Source organism: Mustelus asterias, chromosome 24 (genome assembly GCF_964213995.1).
Source record: "Mustelus asterias chromosome 24, sMusAst1.hap1.1, whole genome shotgun sequence".
NCBI lineage: Eukaryota > Metazoa > Chordata > Chondrichthyes > Carcharhiniformes > Triakidae > Mustelus > Mustelus asterias.
In genome coordinates, this window is record NC_135824.1 from 59,871,121 (window position 1) to 59,894,078 (window position 22,958).

Genomic DNA, 22,958 nt, shown 5'->3' on the forward strand with positions numbered 1-22,958 from the left:
TCACCCTAATTCCAAAATCCAATGTAAAAGATAGGGTCTAGGCTAATGTCATAAAACACCTCGAAGTTTCTGGTCTGGTCCCTAACTCAAGCCTGGAGGTAACAGAGGCATCGGAAGAGGGTTTCAGCAGCAGCTGAGCTGAGTTCGGGGTGAAGTAGGCCTGTGCTACGACGGTGGAAATAGGTGGTCTTCATGATGGGGCGAATATGAAGTGCAAAGTTCGTCTCGGGGTCAGCTGTGACACGCCTTCGAGAACAGGCTGGTTTGTCCGGAGGTAGGGGAGTGAGTCCGTACGGTGAGGGATTTGTCAACATTCCCAGGATTGTCCTGGGGTTTCAAGATTAATCACAGTGGTTAGCATTACTGCCTCACAGTGCCAGGGACCTGGGTTCAATTGCGGCCTCGGGTCACTGTCTGTACGGAGTTTGCACATTCTCCCCGTGACTGCGGGGGTTTCCTCTGGGTGCTCCGGTCTCCTCCTACACTTCAAAGGTTGGGTGGATTGGCCATGCTAAATTGTCCCTTAGTGTCCCAAGATGTGCAGGTTGGGTGGAATGGCCATGCTAAATTGCCCCTTAGTATCCAAAGAAGTGCAGGTTAGGGGGATTGGCCATGCTAAATTGCCCCTTAGTGTCCAAAGAAGTGCAGGTTAGGGGGATTGGCCGTGCTAAATTGCCCCTTAGTATCCAAAGATGTGCAGGTTAGATGGAATGGCCATGCTAAATTGTCCCTTAGTGTCCAAAGATGTGTAGGTTGGGTGGGTCAGCCATGATAAACTGCCTCTTAGTGTCAAGGGGATTGGCAGGGTAAATATGTGGGGTTACGGGGATGGGGCCTGGATGGGATTGCAGGCTCGATGGGCCGAATATCCCCCTTCTGCTCTGTAGGGAATCTACGATGAGTCACCTGAGCAATTCTGAGGAAAACCAGGAGAGAAACATGCGGAATTTAGCGTTGGGAATATCAGAGAAGGGAGAGGCAGGGACTGGCAGCTTGGTGTGAGGAAGGAGGATTCCAGACACATGGATAATTATCCTGTTCGGCACACCCTCCAAGCTGCCAGTGAAACTTTCACACGGCTAGGAAACTGGGAGAGGAATCTGCTGAGAAGAACAAAACCCCGATTGGTGCCAAGAGAATGATATTCAAACAATCAGCGTTGATGCCACCTTAATAATGGAAGGCGTCAATATTTCTACTTGCTGCGTGGGCCTGATTTTGTCGCAGTTTGGGGAGTGGAGCAGACACGGCATCTTAAAGAGAATGTCGCTTCAGCAGAGCCTGTTTGTCCCCGGTCCTGGCCTGTTCCCTAAAGCCGGACCACCAGGCAGCCTGGAGCGCACCTTCAACACCAATGGGAAGGGTCACATTGGCAAGTCCGGGCAGCGGGTAGTCAAGAGGAATTGGAATGTCACCCAATGTTCTGGTCGAGTAGCTGGTTCTCGAAGGGATCTTACCTCGTAATATTTTGGTGGAGCGTTGTATCTACAATGGCTTCGACCAAGTTCAAACGCCAGCTGTTCCAATTTGTCTTCCTGAGCAAGTCTCGCCACGCTCTTCTCAATGAAGGACATTACGCTGAAAGAGATACGTTACAAGCAGAAAGTTCCGGTCATTAGTGGGGTTTCCAACTCTGTGCATGTGTTGCTATTTTAGAACACCAGCTAATTGGCTTATTGGAATTGGGGAATAGAATTCGCAAGGAGAATGGAAAATAAACTACCCGGCGACGAGATTGATATTAACTCACCTGACCCATGACTATATTGTTTAAAACTATATAATTCCTCAATGTTCTCGTGCTCAAGAGTGGTAACGTCGGTTAAGTGGGTACTTTTATTCATGCTTTCAAGTGATGTGGTTGCCCCACAACTTGCCCCTGGTCTAGCAGAACCTCACCAGCTGTTCTGTCTGGAGACAATACACATCTCTTTAACCTGTGTTTAATGCTCCCTCCACCCACATTGTCTGTACCTTTAAGACCTGGCTGGCTGTAGAGATTTGCATTCTAATCAGTATTCTGTAACTTGATTTCTGTGTCCGTGCACTGTTTGAGAGCACATTTCCACTCCATCTGACGAAGGAGCAGTGCTCCGAAAGCTTATGGTATTTGCTACCAAATAAATCTGTTGGACTTTAACCTGGTGTTGTGAGACTTCTTACTGTGAGCACCCCAGTCCAACGCCGGCATCTCCACATCATTCCTGAACCGACGCAGTCTCATGTGATGAGGGTGCATCCACAGTGGGGTTTGTAGGTTCTCTCCGTGTCTGTGTGGGTGATTATATTGAGGCTGTATAAGGTGCTGGTGAAGCCACACCTGGAGTACTTCTGCACCGGGCAAACCAATATTTTGCGATCCATGCACAAGGACACCCAGGTCCCTCTGCACAGCAGCATGCTGCAATTTTTTACCATTTAAATAATAGTCCATTTTGCTGTTATTCCTACCAAAATGGACAAGTTTGGTCACCATTAGTGAGACCAGCTTTAGAATTTAATTCACAAATTTGAGTCCCGATATTAAATGTTGCAGCTGTATAAGGTGCTGGTGAGGCCACACCTGGAGTACTGTGTACAGTTTTGGTCTCCTTACTTGAGAAAGGATATACTGGCACTGGAGGGGGTGCAGAGGAGATTCACTAGGTTGATTTCGGAGTTGAGAGGGTTGGCTTATGAGGAGAGACTGAGTAGACTGGGGCTATACTCATTGGAATTCAGAAGAATGAGGGGAGATCTTACAGAGGCATGTAAGATGATGAAGGGAATAGATAAGATAGAAGCAGGGAGGTTGTTTCCACTGGCGGGTGAAACCAGAACTAGGGGGCATGGCCTCAAAATAAGGGGGAGCAGATTTAGGACTGAGTTGAGGAGGAACTTCTTCACACAAAGGGTTGTGAATCTGTGGAATTCCCTGCCCAGTGAAGCAGTTGAGGCTACCTCATTGAATGTTTTTAAGGCAAGGGTAGGTAGATTTTTGAATAGTAAAGGAATTAAGGGTTATGGTGAGCGGGCGGGTCAGTGGAGCTGAGTCCATGAAAAGATCAGCCATGATCTTATTGAATGGCGGAGCAGGCTCGAGGGGCCAGATGGTCTATTCCTGCTCCTAGTTCTTATGTTCTTATATTTTTTCCTCCGGGTGCTCCGGTTTCCTCCCACACGCCAAAGATGTGCAGGTTATGTCCATGCTAAATTGCTCGTTTGGGTGGAATTTCCCCGTCCGCGACTGGAATCGTAGTGGTTGGGGGCGGACCATGGAAAGACCTGTTGACCTCTGGCAGGATTTTCCAGTCTTGAGATGAGCGTGGCTGGAAAATCCTGCCTTTAGTGTCGGGGAAATTAGCGGGGTAAATACATGGGGCTATGGGGATAGGGGGTGGATGAGATTGGTGTTGGTGCAGGCTCGATGGGCCGAATGGCCTCCTTCTGTAGGGATTCTATGATTCTATGGCACAGTTAGGGAGGGAGTTCCAGGATTTTGATCCAAGAACAGTGAAGGAACGGCTGATATATTTCAAAGTCAGGGTGGTGAGTGACTTGGAGGGGAAGCCCCAAGTGGTGGTGTTCCCATATGTGGTAGCGGCCCCTTTCAGAGACATGTACTTGGAGGGTCACTTGGCCAATCGCAGAGGAGCACGTGAATCCTGGGGCAGGGGTTTCTCTCCTGTCCGGGAGTACGGGAACACGGGGTGAGGTAGCCTTGATATCATTCTCTTTAAGTAGGTTCTACATTAACATACTAGGTGGTCGCTGGTCTGTGAAGAAACTACATCGTGGGTGGGATTTTTCCATCCCGCTCACCCCGGGAATCGTAGCGGGCGGGACACGGACCATTGACCTCGGGTAGGATTTTCCAGTCTTGGGGGCGGGCGGGACTGGAAAATACTGCCTTATATGTCCACCATGATCTCACTTCTTCATTGAATGTTAAGATGACACAAACAAAAGGTTACATTCACCTGAAAACAGTCTACAGCTCCAAAAACAACTCATTACTTAGGAACACATCCTGAGCCCACAATTAGGTCCTAGATTAATGGGGAAAGTTGACAGTTACATGTGCAGGGTTCCTGGTTTCCATAATTGTGACGATTCACATCAGGATAACATGTTTTAGAACATAGAAAAAATACAGCACAAACAGGCCCTTCGGCCCACAAGTTGCGCCAGTCATGTCCCTACCTACCTCGGCTTATATATAGGCTTACCTATAACCCTCAATCCTATTAAGTCCCATGTACTCATCCAGAAGTCTCTTAAAAGACCCTATCGAGTTTGCCTCCGCCACCACTGACGGCAGCCGATTCCACTCACCCACCACCCTCTGAGTGAAAAACTTACCCCTGACATCTCCTCTGTACCTATTCCCCAGCACCTTAAACCTGTGTCCTCTCGTAGCAGCCATTTCAGCCCTGGGAAAAAGCCTCCGAGAATCCACCCGATCTATACCTCTCAACATCTTGTACACCTCTATCAGGTCACCTCTCATCCTTCGTCTCTCCAAGGAGAAAAGACCGAGCTCCCTCAGCCTATCCTCATAAGGCATGCCAACCAATCCAGGCAACATCCTTGTAAATCTTCTCTGCACCCTTTCAATCATTTCCACATCCCTCCTGTAATGAGGCGACCAGAACAGAGCACAGTACTCCAAGTGGGGTCTGACGAGGGTCTTATAAAGCTGCATCATTATCTCCCGACTCCTAAACTCAATCCGTCGATTGATGAAGGCCAGCACACCATACGCCTTCTTAACCACCTCCTCTACCTGCGAGGTCGATTTAAGAGTCCTGTGGACCCAGACCCCAAGGTCCTTCTGATCCTCTACAGTACTAAGAGTCTTACCCTTGATATTATACTCCTTCATCCCATTTGACCTGCCAAAACGGACCACTACACATTTATCCGTGTTGAAGTCCATCTGCCACTTCTCCGCCCAGTCTTGCATCCTATCTATGTCACGCTGCAGCTTCTGACATCCCTCCAGACTATCCACAACCCCACCAACCTTCGTGTCGTCGGCAAACTTACCAACCCATCCCTCCACTTCCTCGTCCAGGTCATTTATGAAAATGACAAACAGCAAGTTTTATTTCTTGGGTACAGGACGCGCTCTTACTGCTGAGATCTTTGCCGAGTAAAATTGATAAATGTGGAATTTTTCCCCTGTCTTGACTTGTGAAGAATTTGTTTGGCAACTCTGCCATTTCCTGTCTCTCTGAAACAGGCCCTTCGACCCAACTTGTCCATGCCGCCCTTTTTTTTAACCCCTAAGCTCATCCCAATTGCCCGCATTTGGCCCATATCCCTCTTACCCATGTAACTGTTTAAAAGACAAAATTGTACCCGCCTCTGGCAGCTCATTCCATTCACTCACCACCCTCTGTGTGAAAAAATTGCCCCTCTGGACCCTTTTGAGCCTCTCCCCTCTCACCTTAAACCTATGCCCTCTAGTTTTAGACTCCCCTACCTTTGGGAAAAGATATTGACTATCTAGCTGATCTGTGCCCCTCATTATTTTATAGACCTCTATAAGATCACCCCTCAGCCTTCTACGCTCCAGAGAAAAAAGTCCCAGTCTATCCAACCCCTCCTTATAGCTCAAACCCTCAAGTCCTGGTAGCATCCTAGTAAATCTCTTCTGCACTCTTTCTAGTTTAATAATATCCTTTCTACAATAGGGTGACCAGAACTGTACACAGTATTCCAAGTGTGGCCTTACCAATGTCTTGTACAACTTCAACCAGAAGTTGCTAGTCGGATGAATAATTAGGGGGACTCCTGGTGCAGCGGAAGCGTGCTGGACCCATAACCCAGAGGTCGATGGATCGAAACCATCCTCTGCTATTTCTATTGGGGTAGCACAGTGGTTAGCGCTGCTGCCTCACAGCACCAGGGACCCGGGTTCGATTCCCGGCTTGGGTCACTGTCTGTGCTGAGTTTGCACGTTCTCCCCGTGTAAAGTAAAGCTTTTTTATTGGTTATAAATAAGGCTTAAATTAACGCTGCAATGAAGTTACTGTGAAATTCCCCTAGTCGCCACACTCCGGCGCCTGTTCGGGTCAATGTACCCTAACCAGCACGTCTTTCGGACCGTGGGAGGAAACCGGAGCACCCGGAGGAAACCCACGCTGACACAGGGAGAGCGTGCAGACTCCGCACAGACAGTGACCCGAGCCGGGAATCGAACCCGGGTCCCTGGTTTTGTGAGGCAGCAGCACTAACCACTGTGCCACTGGTGTCTGTGTGGGTTTCCTCCGGGTGCTCCAGTTTCCTCCCACAGTTCGAAAGATGTGCTGGTTAGGGTGCATTGGCCGTGCTAACTTCTCCCTCAGTGTACCCGAACAGGAGTGTGGCGGCTAGGGGATTTTCACAGTAACTTCATTGCGGTGTTAATGTCAGCCTTACTTGTGACACTAATAAATAAACTTTTTTTACTTTTGTTGTTCCTCTTTGAAAATGTGTCTTTTCGGTGTTTGATATTCTGATATTATTCAGGTGGAGGGAGAGTGAGATTGGACTTTGCTCACAGGTAGTGGGCACCGTCAGTGTCACGCAGATTGTCCAGCCTTGTCTCGAGGAAGTGTGGGATCCTTCCCGATGCTCGATGGTTTTCGGCTGGTCAGTTCAGGGTACTGACAAGAAGACACAGCATGGGCAAGAATGAACAACAACATCCGCTCCCAGACTGAGTGTCGATTAACGGTTAACCACGCACAGAGCTATGGTACACATGAACATAGGAATTAACGGCAGAAGTCGGCACATTCAGCCCTTCGAGCCTGCTCCGCCATTCAATCAGATCATGGCTGATCTCCCCCTGGTCTCAAATCCACCTCCCCACCTGTTCCCCATATCCCCTTATCCCTTTTTTAAAATTAGAAATATATCCATCTCCTTCTTGAAACCATTCAATGATTCAGACTCCACCGCGCGATGGGGCAGTGAGTTCCACAAATCCACTACTCCTCTGCGAGAGGTAGTTCCTCCTCATCTCAGTTTTAAATCTACCGCCTCTCGACCTATACCTGTGACCTCTTGTTCCAGATTGCCCCACAAGAGGAAACATTGGGTCTACATTTACTTTATCAATCCCTTTTTAAAATTTTATATATCTTGATCAAATCCCTTCTCATCCTCCTAAACTCCAGTGAGTACAAACCCAAACTGTTTAATCTCTCCTCATACGTCAACCCTTTCATCCCCGGATTCAATCTGGGGAACCTCCTCTGAACTGCCTCCAATGCCCCCACACCCTTCCTCAAATAAGGAGACCCAAACTGGACACAATACTCCAGATGTGGTCTCACCAACACCCTATACAATTGCAACCACACTTCATAGAATCCCTACAGTGCAGAAGGAGGCCATTCGGCCCATCAAGTCTGCACCGACCACATTTCCACCCAGGCCCTACCCCCATACATTTATCTCACTAATCCCCCTGACACTAAAGGACAACTTATCATGGCCAATCCACCTAACCCGCATATCTTTGGACTGTGGGAGGAAACCAGAGCGCCCCGGAGGAATCCCACGCAGACATGGGGAGAACGTGCAAACTCCACACAGACAGTCAGTGACCCAAGGCCGGAATCGAACCCAGGTCCCTGGCGCTGTGAGGCAGCAGTGCTAACCACTGTGCCACCCTGCCGCCCCGCTTCTCCGCTTCTATACTCCAGTTCCTTTGCAATAAATGCCAACATCCTATTTGCATTTTTTATTGCGTGCTTGAAGACGGGAATGGGTTAATGAACCTTGTAACACTTAAGCATTGAGACTCACCTCTGTAATACTTAAGAGATTTGTGAGAAGTACTGTAGAATTCATTGTTTTTGTTAGAATTCATTGTTTCTGTGCATCCAGACCAGATAAGAGGAACAGCTCTCCCTGCTGTCTCCAGCTTATCATATTCAGGAATGCGGCTAACCCAGCTTGAATAAGCTAAAGAGTCTCCCTTTTCATGTACCTTTGTTTAACACGGTGAAGTTGACATGTGTGCCTTCTGTCTTCGTATAACAATAGATAAATATATATTCATTATATGCTATGCATCTATACTATTTTAAACTGATATAAATTTCTATAAAAGGCTCTTGTGTTTTAGTTAACTTGTTTGTGCAAAACCTGTGATGTTGTTTCAAGGCTGTGCGTGGTGTAGAGGGATAGAACAGGAACAATCGCGGCGTTGGAGATTGTCGCGATTGCACAAACTACGCAAAGGAAGAAACCGCTGATGCAGCAAGGATCCCACAATGAATGACGAACAGTGACAGACATGCTGGAGAATTGCAAATGGAATAAGGGGCGGGAAAACCGGGATGTATAAAACTCTGTTCTTATTTGTGTTCGAGGAGAAAGGCTGGGGGTCCGCTGACTTCTCCCACAATTGTGAAAATAAACACTGCATTTTGACCTACGGCTAGTCTCAGAGGTATTTTTTACCTACAACAGTGCTGCACCAGCATATCGACTTTCTGTGATCCATGAACACAGACACCCAGATCCCTCTGCCCCGACGCATTCTGCTTTCCATTTAGGAAATAATTTGCCTTGCTTTCCAATGTAACTATTAACAGGATGGTAAGATGGTAAGTTTAATGGTAAGATACTTGGTAGTGTGGATGAACAGAGGGATCCGGGTGTCCATGTGCATAGATCCCTGAAAGTTGGCACCCAGGTTGATAGGGTTGTTAAGAAGGCGTACGGTGTGTTAGCTTTTATTGGTAGAGGGATTGAGTTTCGGAGCCAGGAGGTCATGCTGCAACTGTACAAAACTCTGGTGCAGCCGCACTTGGAGGATTGCGTACAGTTCTGGTCGCCGCATTATAGGAAGGATGTGGAAGTGTTGGAAAGGGTGCAGAGGAGATTTATCAGGATGTTGCCTGGTATGGTGGGAAAATCGTATGAGGAAAGGCTGAGGGGCTTGAGGTTGTTTTCATTAGAGAGAAGAAGGTTAAGAGGTGACTTAATAGAGGCATACAAGATGATCAGAGGATTAGAAAGGGTGGATAGTGAGAGCCTTTTTCCTCGGATGGTGATGGCTAGCACGAGGGGACATAGCTTTAAATTGAGGGGTGAGATATATAGGACAGATGTTAGAGGTAGGTTCTTTACTCAGAAGGTAGTAAGTGCGTGGAATGCCCTGCCTGCAGCAGTAGTGGACTCGTCAACATTAAGAGCATTCAAATGGTTATTGGATAAACATATGGATGATATTGGAATAGTGTAGATTAGAGGGGCTTTAGATTGGTTTCACTGGTTGGCGCAAAATCGAGGGCCGAAGGGCCTGTACTGCGCTGTAATGTTCTATGTTCTAGGAGGCCGAGAAACTGGTTCCACTAGTGAATTATTTCTTTGCTATTTCTTACCTCCACCCTTTGTGGGACTTTTGGCTTCAGCTCCAAGTCCTGTTGATCATGAACATGGATCTAACCAACGCAAAACATCTAAACTGCGCATGTGTGGCTCCTTCCCAGCCATGCACATGCGCAGGAGACCCAAGATTCATCAGGTTTTGGAAGTGCCAACCACACAGCTGTGGAACACAGGAATTAGGAGCAGGAGGAGGCCATTCAGCCCTTCGAGCCTGCCCCGCCATCCAATCAGATCATGGCTGATCTCCCCTGGTCTCAAATCATGATGTGGAGATGCCGGCGTTGGGACTGGGGTAAGCACAGTAAGAAGCCTCACAACACCAGGTTAAAGTCCAACAGGTTTATTTGGAATCACGAGCTTTCGGGGCGCTGCCCCTTCATCAGGTGAGTCACTCACCTGATAAAGGAGCAGCGCTCCGAAAGCTCGTGATTTCAAATGAGGAACGGTTGAGGACTCTGGGTGTGTGCTCGTTGGAGTTTAGAAGGATGAAGGGGGATCTAATTGAAACTTACAGGATACTGCGAGGCCTGGATAGAGTGGACGTGGAGAGGATGTTTCCACTAGTAGGAAAGACTAGAACCAGAGGGCACAACCTCAGGCTAAAGGGACGATCCTTTAAAACAGAGATGAGGAGGAATTTCTTCAGCCAGAGAGCGGTGAATCTGTGGAACTCTTTGCCGCAGAAGGCGGTGGAGGCCGGGTCATTGAGTGTCTTCAAGACAGAGATAGATAGGTTCTTGATTAATAAGGGGATTAGGGGATATGGGGAAAAGGCAGGAGAATGGGGATGAGAAAAATATCAGCCATGATTGAATGGTGGAGCAGACTCGATGGGCCGAGTGGCCTAATTCTGCTCCTATGTCTTATGGTTTTATGGCCTATTCAACGATTCAGACTCCACTGTGCTATGGGGCAGCGAGTTCCACAAATTCACCCCCCTCTGCGAGAAGTAGTTCCTCCTCGAAGTTTAGTTTTAGTTTAATTATGTGAATCTTGAATCATTTTGAATCTTTTTTTGTGGCACACTTGGTGGGGGCGCGGGGGGGGTCACCACGGCACAGCACCGTGGTAGACTGGGTTTGGGAACCACGGCTATAGGCAAAGCACCAACCAATTTGTGCACAGCAAGCTCCCACAGACAACAAGCAGGCAATCTGGACTTGGTGCTGTTGGTTTGGGGATTAATGCTGGTCCCAGGGCACCGTGGAGAACTCCCCTGTTTTGAATGGCGCTGTCAGGATGTTTCACACTGGGTAACATCACACAAAACAATCTATCCGGTCATTATCACACTGCCATGTTGTATAGAAAGTGAGGAGTTACGGGCTGCACGGTGGCACAGTGGGTCAGCACTGCTGCTTCACAGCTCCAGGGGCCCAGGTTCGATTCCCGGCTTGGGCCACTGTCTGTGTGGAGTTTGCACATTCTCCTCGTGTCTGCGTGGGTTTCCTCCGGGTGCTCCGGTTTCCTCCCACAGTCCAAAGATGTGTGAGTTCGGATGATTGGCCATGCTAAATTGACCCTAGTTTCGGGGGGGGGGGATTAGCAGGGTAAATATGTGGGGTTACGGGGACAGGGTGGGATTGTGGTCGGTGCAGGATCAATGGGCCGAATGGCCTTCTTCGGCACTGTAGGGATTCTATTATTCTAACGATATCTTTGTATATTGCTTTCCAAGCATTAGTTCAGAACAAGTCTCACGTAAGGTTGTTTGTGTCACACTGTACAAGGGGGGATTTGACCCGGGTATGTTGGACTTCACCCCGGAATGGGATTGCGAATGGCCGTAAAGTCCCGCCCGAGGTCAACAGTCCGCCCCTCACTCGCTCCGATTCCCGTGGCGGGCAGGGCGGTAAAATTCCAGCCTATAATTCTAACCCGTCCCTTACTTAACATTCTCCCGGATCATTGACAGAACAAAGCACTACACGTGTCTGGGATCTCACTGTGCGCTAGGTCGCTGCCTATTTCCCGACACGACGACAGTAACTACACTTCAAGAAGTATTTTATTAGAGCTCGTGGACACCTGGAGGTCAGGAAGGTGCTCTAGAAATTTGAATCATAGAATCCCAACAGTACGGAAGGAGGCCATTCAGCCTGCACCAATCATAATCCTACCCAGGTCCTATTCCCATTACCCCACATATTTACCCTGCTAATCCCCTGACACTAGGGTTAATTTAGCATGGCCAATCCACCTAACCCGCACATCTTTGGACACTAAGGGACAATTTAGCATGGCCAATCCACCTAACCTACACATCTTTGGACACTAAGGGACAATTTAGCATGGCCAATCCACCTAACCTACACATCTTTGGACACTAAGGGACAATTGAGCATGGCCAATCCATCTAACCTGCACATCTTTGGACACTAAGGGACAATTTAGCATGGCCAATCCATCTAACCTGCACATCTTTGGACACTAAGGAGCAATTTAGCATGGCCAATACACCTAACCCGCACATCTTTGGACACTAAGGGGCAATTTAGCATGGCCAATACACCTAACCCGCACATCTTTGGACACTAAGGGACAATTTAGCATGGCCAATCCACCTAACCTGCACATCTTTGGACACTAAGGGACAATTTAGCATAGCCAATCCACCTAACCTGCACATCTTTGGACACGGAGGGCATGGTTTTACCATTGCGTCATGCCCGTTTTCGGGCGGGAAAACTTGGTAAAGTCGGGCATGAGGCGATTAGCGTGCACGCGCCCGCTTCCGCGTGGATGCACACTTTACCAAGGCCTGAAAATGGTCGGGATCCGAACTGCGCCCGCAACGGGTGCAACAGCGTTTTAAATGAATTTGCATGCACTTAAATCGAATTAATGAACTGCCCACCCAACTTTACCAGCATTTTCCCCCTTTACCATCGCGTTCGCGGGTCCAGATTCGGCACGAAACTGAGCTACTCGGCGAAGGTCTGTTTCGGGCGCTCCAGCTGCTGAAGAGGTAACTTCAGAGCTTCCAGCGGCTCTCTGACTCAGATCGGTGGTGAGGGGGGGGGAGGGAGGCGGGTCAGATCATTCTCTGGTGAGGGGGGAGACCCGGTCGTTCTCTGGTGGTGGGGAAGGGGGGGGGGGGTGGGAGGAGGGTGAGCCAATCGTTCTCTGGTGGGGCGGGGGTCGTGGTGGGGGGGCGGGTCAGATGTATCCCTGGTCGGGGGGAGGGAGAGGGAGGAGGGAGAGCCAATCGTTCTCTGGTGGGGCGGGGGGTGGGGGGGGGGGGGGGGGAGGCCAGACGGATCTCTGGTGGGGGGGCCAGGGCATGGAGGGCTGCTGCCACTCTGTGGGCGATCGGTGGGGGGAGAAGAGGGCAGAGGGTCACGATCGGTCTGGGTAGCGAGGTGGGGGTGGGAGGGGGGGCTGGATAAGGGGGATAGTTATGTGGTGGGGGTGGGGGTGAGGGTGATGTCTGTGGGGACCATCGCTCTCGGGCCGCTTTATCCACCTTTTGCGGCCCGGGAGTGATGTGACATCGGCGCGATTTTCTAATTGTTTTTCTACTGCGTTTGCGCCGTTCAGAGCTCCGATCTGCAGCGTTTCGGGCACAATAAGCCCCGCCCACAGCGCAATTCAGACCCACGATTTTTTTTTCAGGCTGAGTGTGTGGGGGGGGCGTCTGAGAGCAGATTTCCAAGTCGGATCTGAATTACGCCCAGATTCAGCACTTAGAATGAAAATGGTAAAATCGGGCCCAAAGGGGCAATTTAGCACGGCCAATCCACTCAACCTTCACATCTTTGGACACCTAAGGGACAATTTAGCACGGCCAATCCACCCAACCTTCACATCTTTGGACACCTAAGGGACAATTTAGCATGGCCAATCCACCCAACCTTCACATCTTTGGACACTAAGGGGCAATTTAGCATGGCCAATCCACCTAACCTGCACATCTTTGGACACTAAGGGACAATTTAGCATGGCCAATCCACCCAACCTTCACATCTTTGGACACTAAGGGACAATTTCACATGGTCGATCCATCTAACCTGCACATCTTTAGACTGTGGGAGGAAACCAGAGCACCCGGAGGAAACTCACGCAGACACGGGGAGAACGTGCAGACTCCACACAGACAGTGACCCAAGCCGGGAATCGAACCTGGTGTCCCTGGCGCTGTGAGGCAGCAGTGCTAACCACTGTGCCAATGTGCCGTCCCCCCTGCCCCCTTTTGCAGTTAGATAATTGATGTCACATCCTGGAACAGATCAGGAGAGGTCCCTGATTCTGAGCTTGCTGGACGATACAGCAAGCACAATGAACCTTATTGCAAATATCTTCTGTAACGTTTGAACTGATACAAAAGAAGACATTCAGTAGATGTGTTTTTCCCGCTCTTCCCCACCGCTCCTGCCCACCCAATGAGGTTCCTGCTCCTGGGAAGCAGTCAGTAGATTAAGGCTCTCCCCCGTCGCCTCACTGATATTAAAGTCACTCACCGGAGTCCGTGCGATTGAAGCTCCTTGCTCAACTTCAGCTGCTGAAGATCATCGATGTCACGGAAGAGAAAGAAGACATCCTTGCATTCAGGGTGGGTTTCGAACAGCCTGGAAGAGAGCAACACCTTCCAGAGTTAACACGCCCAAAACCTTCCCCTTGGCATTGCTCGTGATAGCCAGGTAGGTTAGATGGATTGGCCATGCTAAATTGTCCCGTAGTGTCTAAAGATGTATAGGTTAGATGGATTGGCCATGCTAAATTGTCCCTTAGTGTCTAAAGATGTGTAGTTTAGGTGGATTGGCCATGCTAAATTACCCCTCAGTGTCTAAAGATGTGTAGGTTAGGGTGGATTGGCCATGCCAAATTGACCCTTTGTGTCCAAAGATGTGTAGGTTAGGTGGATTGGCCATGCCAAATTGCCCCTTTGTGTCCAAAGATTTGTAGGTTAGGTGGATTGGTCATGCTAAATTGCCCCTTAGTATCCAAAGATGTGTAGGTTAGGTGGATTGGCCATGCCAAATTGACCCTTTGTGTCCAAAGATGTGTAGGTTAGGTGGATTGGCCATGCCAAATTGACCCTTTGTGTCCAAAGATGTGTAGGTTAGGTGGATTGGCCATGCCAAATTGCCCCTTTGTGTCCAAAGATTTGTAGGTTAGGTGGATTAGTCATGCTAAATTGCCCCTTAGTATCCAAAGATGTGTAGGTTAGGTGGATTGGCCACGCTAAATTGTCCCTTAGTGTCTAAAGATATGTAGATTAGGGGGATTGGCCATGCTAAATTGCCCCTTAGTGTCTAAAGATGTGTAGGTTAGGTGGATTGGCCATGCCAAATTGCCCCTTCGTGTCCAAAGATGTGCAGGGTAACTTAAGACTGAGAGAGGAAACCGGAGCACCCAGAGGAAACCCACGCAGACATGGGGAGAACGTGGAGATCCCACACAGACAGTGACTTGAGGTCCCTGGCGCTGTGAGACAGCAGTGCTGACCACTGTGCCACCCTGTATATAATACGTACAGTGCCTCCTAAACAGCACATTCAGAATTCAATGAGGAACGGTTGAGGACTCTGGGTCTGTACTCATTGGAGTTTAGAAGGATGAGGGGGGATCTTATTGAAACTTACAGGATACTGCGAGGCCTGGAGAGAGTGGACGCGGAGAGGGTGTGTCCACTAGTAGGAAAAACTAGAACCAGAGGGCACAACCTCAGGCTAAAGGGACAATCCTTTAAAACAGAGATGAGGAGGAATTTCTTCAGCCAGAGAGTGGTGAATCTGTGGAACTCTTTGCTGCAGAAGGCTTTGGAGGCCGGGTCATTGAGTGTCTTTAAGACAGAGATAGATAGGTTCTTGATTAATATGGGGATCGGGGGTTATGGGGAAAAGGCAGGGGAATGGGGATGAGAAAAATATCAGCCATGATTGAATGGCGGAGCAGACTCGATGGGCCGAGTGGCCTAATTCTGCTCCTATGTCTTATGCAGATACATACAAATAACAGGGAAATGTTTAGCAGATCCAGAAAGTCTGAGTAACACGTGATCTGCAGACACTTGGCCAACATTCACACTAACGCACCATTCTGGCCTTCAGCCTGAACAGTAATTATTCTCGGTATAACCTCACCGTGTTGCGATGAATGACATGTCCTCGCCTTAAGGAGACACTAACCTATAATTTAGCAGCAGGGTAATGCATTGTCTTCCTGTCAGCAGCGCATGAGGGAGATGCAAGCGTGTGTAGAAATGTCGATAAATACAGTTCCACATCCAGTGAGTGTTAGCCAATCTTCCAAGTATCCAAAAAGTATTGAAAATAGAAACGATTTGGTTCATGTTCACGTTCCCGAACTTGAAAAGCGTTTGGCAATTTGCAATCAAAAGATATGGAATGAACTGGAATTATCTACAAGATCTAGCCTGAAAAGACAGACTGTGACCCAAACAAAAGTGTTCCTTGGCAGTTGAGTCATACCCTGTCTCCACCCTGTCGATGTCTCTCATAATTTCGTAGACCTCTATCCGGTCTCCCCTCAGCCTTCGTCCTTCCAGTGAAAACAATCCTAGTTTATTCAACCTCTCCTCATAGCCAACACCCTCGAGACCAGGCAACATCAAAGAACAAAGAACAAAGAACAGTACAGCACAGGAAACAGGCCCTTCGGCCCTCCAAGCCTGTGCCGCTCCTTGGTCCAACTAGACCAATCGTTTGTATCCCTCCATTCCCAGGCTGCTCATGTGACTATCCAGGTAAGTCTTAAACGATGTCAGCGTGCCTGCCTCCACCACCCTATTTGGCAGCGCATTCCAGGCCCCCACCACCCTCTGTGTAAAAAACATCCCTCTGATATCTGAGTTATACTTCGCCCCTCTCAGCTTGAGCCCGTGACCCCTCGTGATCGTCACCTCCGACCTGGGAAAAAGCTTCCCACTGTTCACCCTATCTATCCCGTTCATAATCTTGTACACCTCTATTAGATCTCCCCTCATTCTCCGTCTTTCCAAGGAGAACAACCCCAGTCTACCCAATCTCTCCTCATAGCTAAGACCCTCCATACCAGGCAACATCCTGGTAAACCTTCTCTGCACTCTCTCTAACGCCTCCACGTCCTTCTGGTAGTGCGGCGACCAGAACTGGACGCAGTACTCCAAATGTGGCCTAACCAGCGTTCTATACAGCTGCATCATCAGACTCCAGCTTTTATACTCTATACCCCGTCCTATAAAGGCAAGCATACCATATGCCTTCTTCACCACCTTCTCCACCTGTGTTGCCACCTTCAAGGATTTGTGGACTTGCACACCTAGGTCCCTCTGTGTTTCTATACTCCTGATGACTCTGCCATTTATTGTATAACTCCTCCCTACATTATTTCTTCCAAAATGCATCACTTCGCATTTATCCGGATTATCCTGGTGAACCTTCTCTGCACTCTCTCCAAAGCTTCCACGCCCTTCTGATAGTGTGGCCGCCAGAACTGCGATACTCCAAATGTGGCCCAACCAAGGTTTCATATTGCTAAAGTTTATTTATCAGTGTCACAACTAGGCTCACATTAACCCTGCAATGAAGTTACTGTGAAAGTCCCCTAGCCGCCACAGTCTGGTGCCTGTTCGGGTACACTGAGGGAGAACACAACACGGCCAATGCACCCGAACCAGCACATCTTTCGGACTGTGGGAGGAAACCGGAGCACCCGGAGGAAACCCACGCAGACACGGGGAGAACATGCAGACTCCGCACAGACAGCGACCCAAGCCGGGAATCGAACCCGGGTCCCTGGCGCTGTGAGGCAGCAGTGTTAGCCACTGTGCCACCGTGTCACCCCATGCTAGTTTGCGAGGCGAGTTCACCTATGAGTTCATGTTGGGTCCGGACGTGTATTTACACATACTTGCTGATATTGGTTGACTGATGCCAGAGTTTGAGTGACAGACTAAAGACGGTCGGTAGCCAGCAATGATCACAGCCTGAGTGCTGGTGCCATGGAACAGCATCCATAATTCAAGACTCCTTTGGTGTCTCACACTTCTCTCAGTCACTCAACATGGATTGTGTGTTTGTTTTTCCAGGTGGTCTGCGTCTGAAGGGAAACACCCAGTCAGTCAATGTCTTTTTGTGAGTGGTTTGAAATGTTGTCAGATTCAACACTTGGAGCGTAATTCCGAATGCAGGAGTAAGGAATGGTCCAATCTAGCCCTTTTCCTCAAGCTCAGACTTGCCTGACGAGCTGCCTCAGATTGTACCCTCTGGCACACGACCCCGCTGACTCCACATTTCGTTTTGATTCGATTTATTATTGTCACATGTATTAACGTACAGTGAAAAGTATTGTTTCTTGCGCGCTATACAGACAAAGCATACCGTTCATAGAGAAGGAAAGGAGAGAGTGCAGAATGTAGTGTCATAGCTAGGGTGTAGAGAAAGATCAACTCAGTGCAAGGTAAGTCCATTCAAAAGTCTGATGGCAGCAGGGAAGAAGCTGTTCTTGAGTCGGTTGGTGCGTGACTTTTGTATCTTTTTCCCGACGGAAGAAGGTGGAAGAGAGAATGTCCGGGGTGCGTGGGGTCCTTGATTATGCCGGCTGCTTTTCCGAGGCAGAGGGAAGTGTAGACAGAGTCAATGGATGGGAGGCTGGTTTGGACAAGGGCGTTGTATCCAAAATTTGAAACAGGGAGGCCATTCGCCCCTTGAGCCTGCCCCACCATTCAACACGTTCGTGGCTGATCGGTTTGGAATTCTGGATTCCAACTATCCCCCCTCCACCCTGATTCCCTTGCCTAACGAGAATCTATTCACCCTGCCTTAAAAATATTCAGTCATCCCCCCCACCCCCCCACACTCCTCGCCGCCCCCGCCCCCCCCCCCTGGCAACTGCCTTCTGAGGCGGAGAGTTCCAAAGTCATCGGGCACAGAGGGTGGTGGGCCACGCAGCCAGTGGAACTGGTGGAAGCAGGCACCTTGGCAACGATCAAAGTGGATTTTGATAGGCAGGACAGGAGGCGAACAGAGGGATAGGAATTGCGTAGCGGTGCAGGCTTTGTGGGCCAAAGGGCCGGTTCACGTGCTGTATTGTTCTTTGTTCATAGAACACATAGAATTCCTACAATGCAGAAGGAGGCCATTCGGCCCCCATCATGTTTGCACAGACTCTCCAACAGGGCATCTTAGCCAGGCACTGTTCCAGTAATCCCATGTATTTACCCTGCTAATCCTCCTGACACTATGGGGCAATTTATCATGGCAAATCCACCGAACCTACACATCTTTGGACACTAAGGGGCAATTTAGCATGGCCAATCCACCTAACCTGCATCTTGGACACTAAGGGGCAATTTATCATGGCCAATCCACCTAACCTGCACATCTTTGGACACTAAGGGGCAATTTAGCATGGCCAATCCACCTAACCTGCACATCTTTGGACACTAAGGGGCAATTTAGCATGGCCAATCCACCTAACCTGCATCTTTGGACACTAAGGGGCAATTCAGCATAGCCAATCCACCTAATCTGCACATCTTTGGACACTAAGGGGCAATTTAGCATGGCCAATCCACCTAACCTGCATCTTTGGACACTAAGGGGCAATTCAGCATGGCCAATCCACCTAACCTGCACATCTTTGGACACTGAGGGGCAATTTAGCATGGCCAATCCACCTAACCTGCATCTTTGGACACTAAGGGGCAATTCAGCATGGCCAATCCACCTAATCTGCACATCTTTGGACACTAAGGGGCAATTTAGCATGGCCAATCCACCTAACCTGCATCTTTGGACACTAAGGGGCAATTCAGCATGGCCAATCCACCTAACCTGCATCTTTGGACACTAAGGGGCAATTTAGCATGGCCAATCCACCTAACCTGCACATCTTTGGACACTAAGGGGCAATTTAGCATGACCAATCCACCTAACCTACACATCTTTGGACACTAAGGGGCAATTCAGCATGGCCAATACACCTAACCTACAGATCTTTGGAGTGTGGGAGGAAACCCACGCAGACACGGGGAGAATGTACAAACTCCACGTAGACAGTCACCCAAGGCCGGGAATCGAACCCGGGTCCCTGGCGCTGTGAGGCAGCAGCGCTAACCACCGTGCCACGGATTTTCATACAACAATCCATGGGGCCTGCGAAAGCGTTCAGAACTAGACAGGCCTGCAAGTCAATACTCCTGAATAAAAGCTTCAGTCGGGAATCCCCCTGCTCTGTTACCTGGAGCGGGATCCGGTTTCTGTATAGCGCGGAGGTCTGCTCCCTCTCTCACCTGCTCCCAATAAGATCCTCAATCAAAAATTAATGGCTCTGACACAATAACATCTGATTCACCAAGAAACAGATGGCAGCTGGACATGGGTTGATTTATAACTGTCTCTATTAAAGTCATGATCGAGTCCATGAGAAGAACATTTCACACTTCGAAATCTACATATGTAAAGCATAACTGAGGCGTACACCTTATTCTAATCAGCCATAAAACAAAATAAAATATAGGGGCAGGGGAAGGACAGTTTGCCCCTTAATCTTTCACTGCCACTCAACAAGATCCAATTTGGCTGAATTCCTAGAGTATTCATAAATCTGTTGAGCTCGGATTGGTTTATTGTTGTCACATGTATTAGTATACAATAAAAAGTATTGTTTCTTGCGCGCTATACAGACAAAGCATACCGTTCATAGAGAAGGAAACAAGAGAGTGCAGAATGTAGTGTTACAGTCATAGCTAGGGTTTGTCATTTGTTCATCTAATTTGATTTGATTTATTATTGTCACATGTATTAGTACACAGTGAAAAGTATTGTTTCTTACGCGCTATACAAAGCATACTGTTCATAGAGAAAGAAGCGAGAGAATGTGGTGTTACAGTCATAGCTGGGGTGTAGAGAAAGATCAACTTAATTGATGGGCGGCACGGTAGCACAGTGGTTAGCACTGCTGCTTCACAGCTCCAGGGTCCCATGTTCGATTCCCGTCTCGGGACACTGTCTGTGTGGAGTTTGCACATTCTCCTCGTGTCTGCGTAGGTTTTCTCCGGGTGCTCCGGTTTCCTCCCACAGTCCAAAAATGTGCGGGTTAGGTTGATTGGCCAGGTTAAAAATTGCCCCTTAGAGTCCTGAGATGCGTAGGTTGGAGGGATTAGCGGGTAAATATGTGGGGGTAGGGCCTGGGAGGGATTGTGGTCGGTGCAGACTCGATGGGCCGAATGGCCTCCTTCTGCACTGTAGGGTTTCTATGATTTCTATGATTAATGCGAGGTAGCTCCATTCAAAAGTCTGACGGCAGCAGGGAAGAAGCTGTTCTTGAGTCGGTTGGTGCGTGACCTCAGACTTTTGTATCTTTTTCCCGATCGAAGAAGGTGGAAGAGAGAATGTCCGGGGTGCGTGGGGTCCTTGATTATGCTGGCTGCTTTGCCGAGGCAGCGGGAAGTGTAGACAGAGTCAATGGATGGGAGGCTGGTTTGCCTGATGGATTGGGCTACATTCACGACCCTTTTGTAGTTCCTTGCGGTCTTGGGCAGAGCAGGAGCCCCAGACCAAGCTGTGATACAACCAGAAAGAATGCTTTCTATGGTGCATCTGTAAGAGTTGGTGAGAGTTGTAGCGGACGTGCCAAATTTCCTTAGCCTCCTGAGAAAGTAGAGGCGTTGGTGGGGCTTTCTTAACTACTGTTTGAATTGGCATGCAATTTCGATTCTACAATTCCTGTCTCCCAAGATTGCAATGAGCACAAGTTGTTGCCATCCAGAAATTGTACACCTGAATTGTTAATGTGCTTCCAGCGGTTTGGCTATCTCATTGTGTCAGCCACAAAAACCTCCTCAAAATGCTTGGGAAATCCAGTCACATTGTGGCAATGTTGCCCAGGGCAGCTGTAATTGGCTCGGGAGTAAAGGATTAAAAACTCAGTAAGCTTATCAGTTTACAACTAGTGCTGAAGAGCCTCTCTCCGAAAGAAGCTTCACTGTGAGGCAGACAGAGTCACAGAAGGATACGGCAAAGAATGAGGCCATTCAGCCCACCAAGTCTGTGCCAGCTCTTTGAAAGAGCTATCCAATTATTCCCACTCTCTACCTCCCTTCTCCATAACCCTACGTCGATTTTTAATTCCCCTTTTCAATTATGGGCGGCACGGTGACACAGTGGTTAGCACCGCGGCCTCCCAGCGCCAGGGACCCGGGGTCGATTCCGACCTCGGGTGTGTGGATCTACGTGGAGTCTGCACGTTCTCCCCGTGTCTGCGTGGGTTTCCTCCGGGTGCTCTGGTTTCCGCCCACAGTCCGAAAGACGTGCTGGTTAGGGTGCATTGGCCATGCTAAATTGCCCCTTAGTGTCAGGGGGATTAGCAGGGTAAGTGTGTGGGGAAATGGGGACTTGATTTGACTTGATTTACTGTTGTCACATGTGTTGGGAGAAGACCATAAGACATAGGAGCAGAATTAGGCCACTCGGCCCATCGAGTCTGCTCCGCCATTCAATCATGGCTGATATTTTTCTCATCCCCATTCTCCTGCCTTTTCCCCATAACCCCTGATCGCCTTATTAATCAAGAACTTATCTATCTCTGTCGTAAAGACACTCAATGACCCGGCCTCCACAGCCTTCTGCGGCAAAGAGTTCCACAGATTCAACACTCTTTGGCTGAAGAAATTCCTCCTCATCTCTGTTTTAAAGGATCGTCCCTTTAGCCTGAGGTTGTGCCCTCTGGTTCTAGTTTTTCCTACTAGTGGAAACATCCTCTCCACGTCCACTCTATCCAGGCCTCGCAGTATCCTGTAAGTTTCAATAAGATCCCCCCTCTTCCTTCTAAACTCCAACGAGTACAGACCCAGAGTCCTCAACCGTTCCTCATACGATACAATGAAAAGTATTGTTTCTTGTGCGCTATACAAAGCATACCGTTCATAAAGTACATATGGGAGAAGAAAAGGAGAGAGTGCAGAAGGTAGTGCTACAGTCATAGCTAGGGTGTAGAGAAAGATCAACTTAATATATGGTAGGTCCATCCAAAAGTCTGATGGCAGCAGGGAAGGAGCTGTTCTTGAGTCGGTTGGTAGGTGACCTCAGACTTTTGTATCTTTTTCCCGATGGAAGAAGGTGGAAGAGAGAATGTCTGGGTTGCGTGGGGATCCTTGATTACGCTGGCTGCTTTTCCCGAGGCAGCGGGAAGTGTAGACGGAGTCAGTGGATGGGAGGCTGGTTTGCGTGATGGATTGGGCTACATTCAGGACCTTTTGTCGTTTCTGTAGATAGGACCTGAGTGGGATAGTTGGTGCAAGCTCGATGGGCTGAATGGCCTTGTTCTGCACTGAGGGATTCTATGATCTTCCCCACTACTGACATCAGATCTGTTTTTTCCTGCTGTTCATTCTTAAATAAGTTACATTTGCAAACCTCGCCATAACTTATTGGAACACTTTCTCTGTAAGGCTTATAACATTATGATATTATAAGCTTCCTGCGGGGGAGCCGACAGCCATTCCGGAAGCTTCCTGAGTGAGCGCTTGAGTTTATTGCTGTCTTCCTTTAGCGTGTAATGTGTTCTCGCTTTGTGTCTGACTGCAGGACACCCGGGAGGGAAGATGCTGGAAGTGGGAAGGTCGGGCCATTCTCGCT

The 22,958-nt window shown here is 48.9% G+C and overlaps 1 protein-coding gene across 1 annotated transcript in view; it reads right to left on the bottom strand.

Annotated features, from left to right (window-relative positions):
- The window catches only part of xgb (x globin), a 56,164-nt gene that overhangs the window by 13,472 nt on the left and 19,734 nt on the right, over nucleotides 1-22,958 (bottom strand). Inside the window, exons 2-3 of the mRNA XM_078241094.1 lie at nucleotides 13,836-13,960; nucleotides 1,458-1,578 (exon numbers count right to left, since the gene is read on the bottom strand). Coding sequence (XP_078097220.1) covers nucleotides 1,458-1,578; nucleotides 13,836-13,960 — 246 coding nt within the window. The remainder of the gene's footprint in view (nucleotides 1-1,457; nucleotides 1,579-13,835; nucleotides 13,961-22,958) is intronic.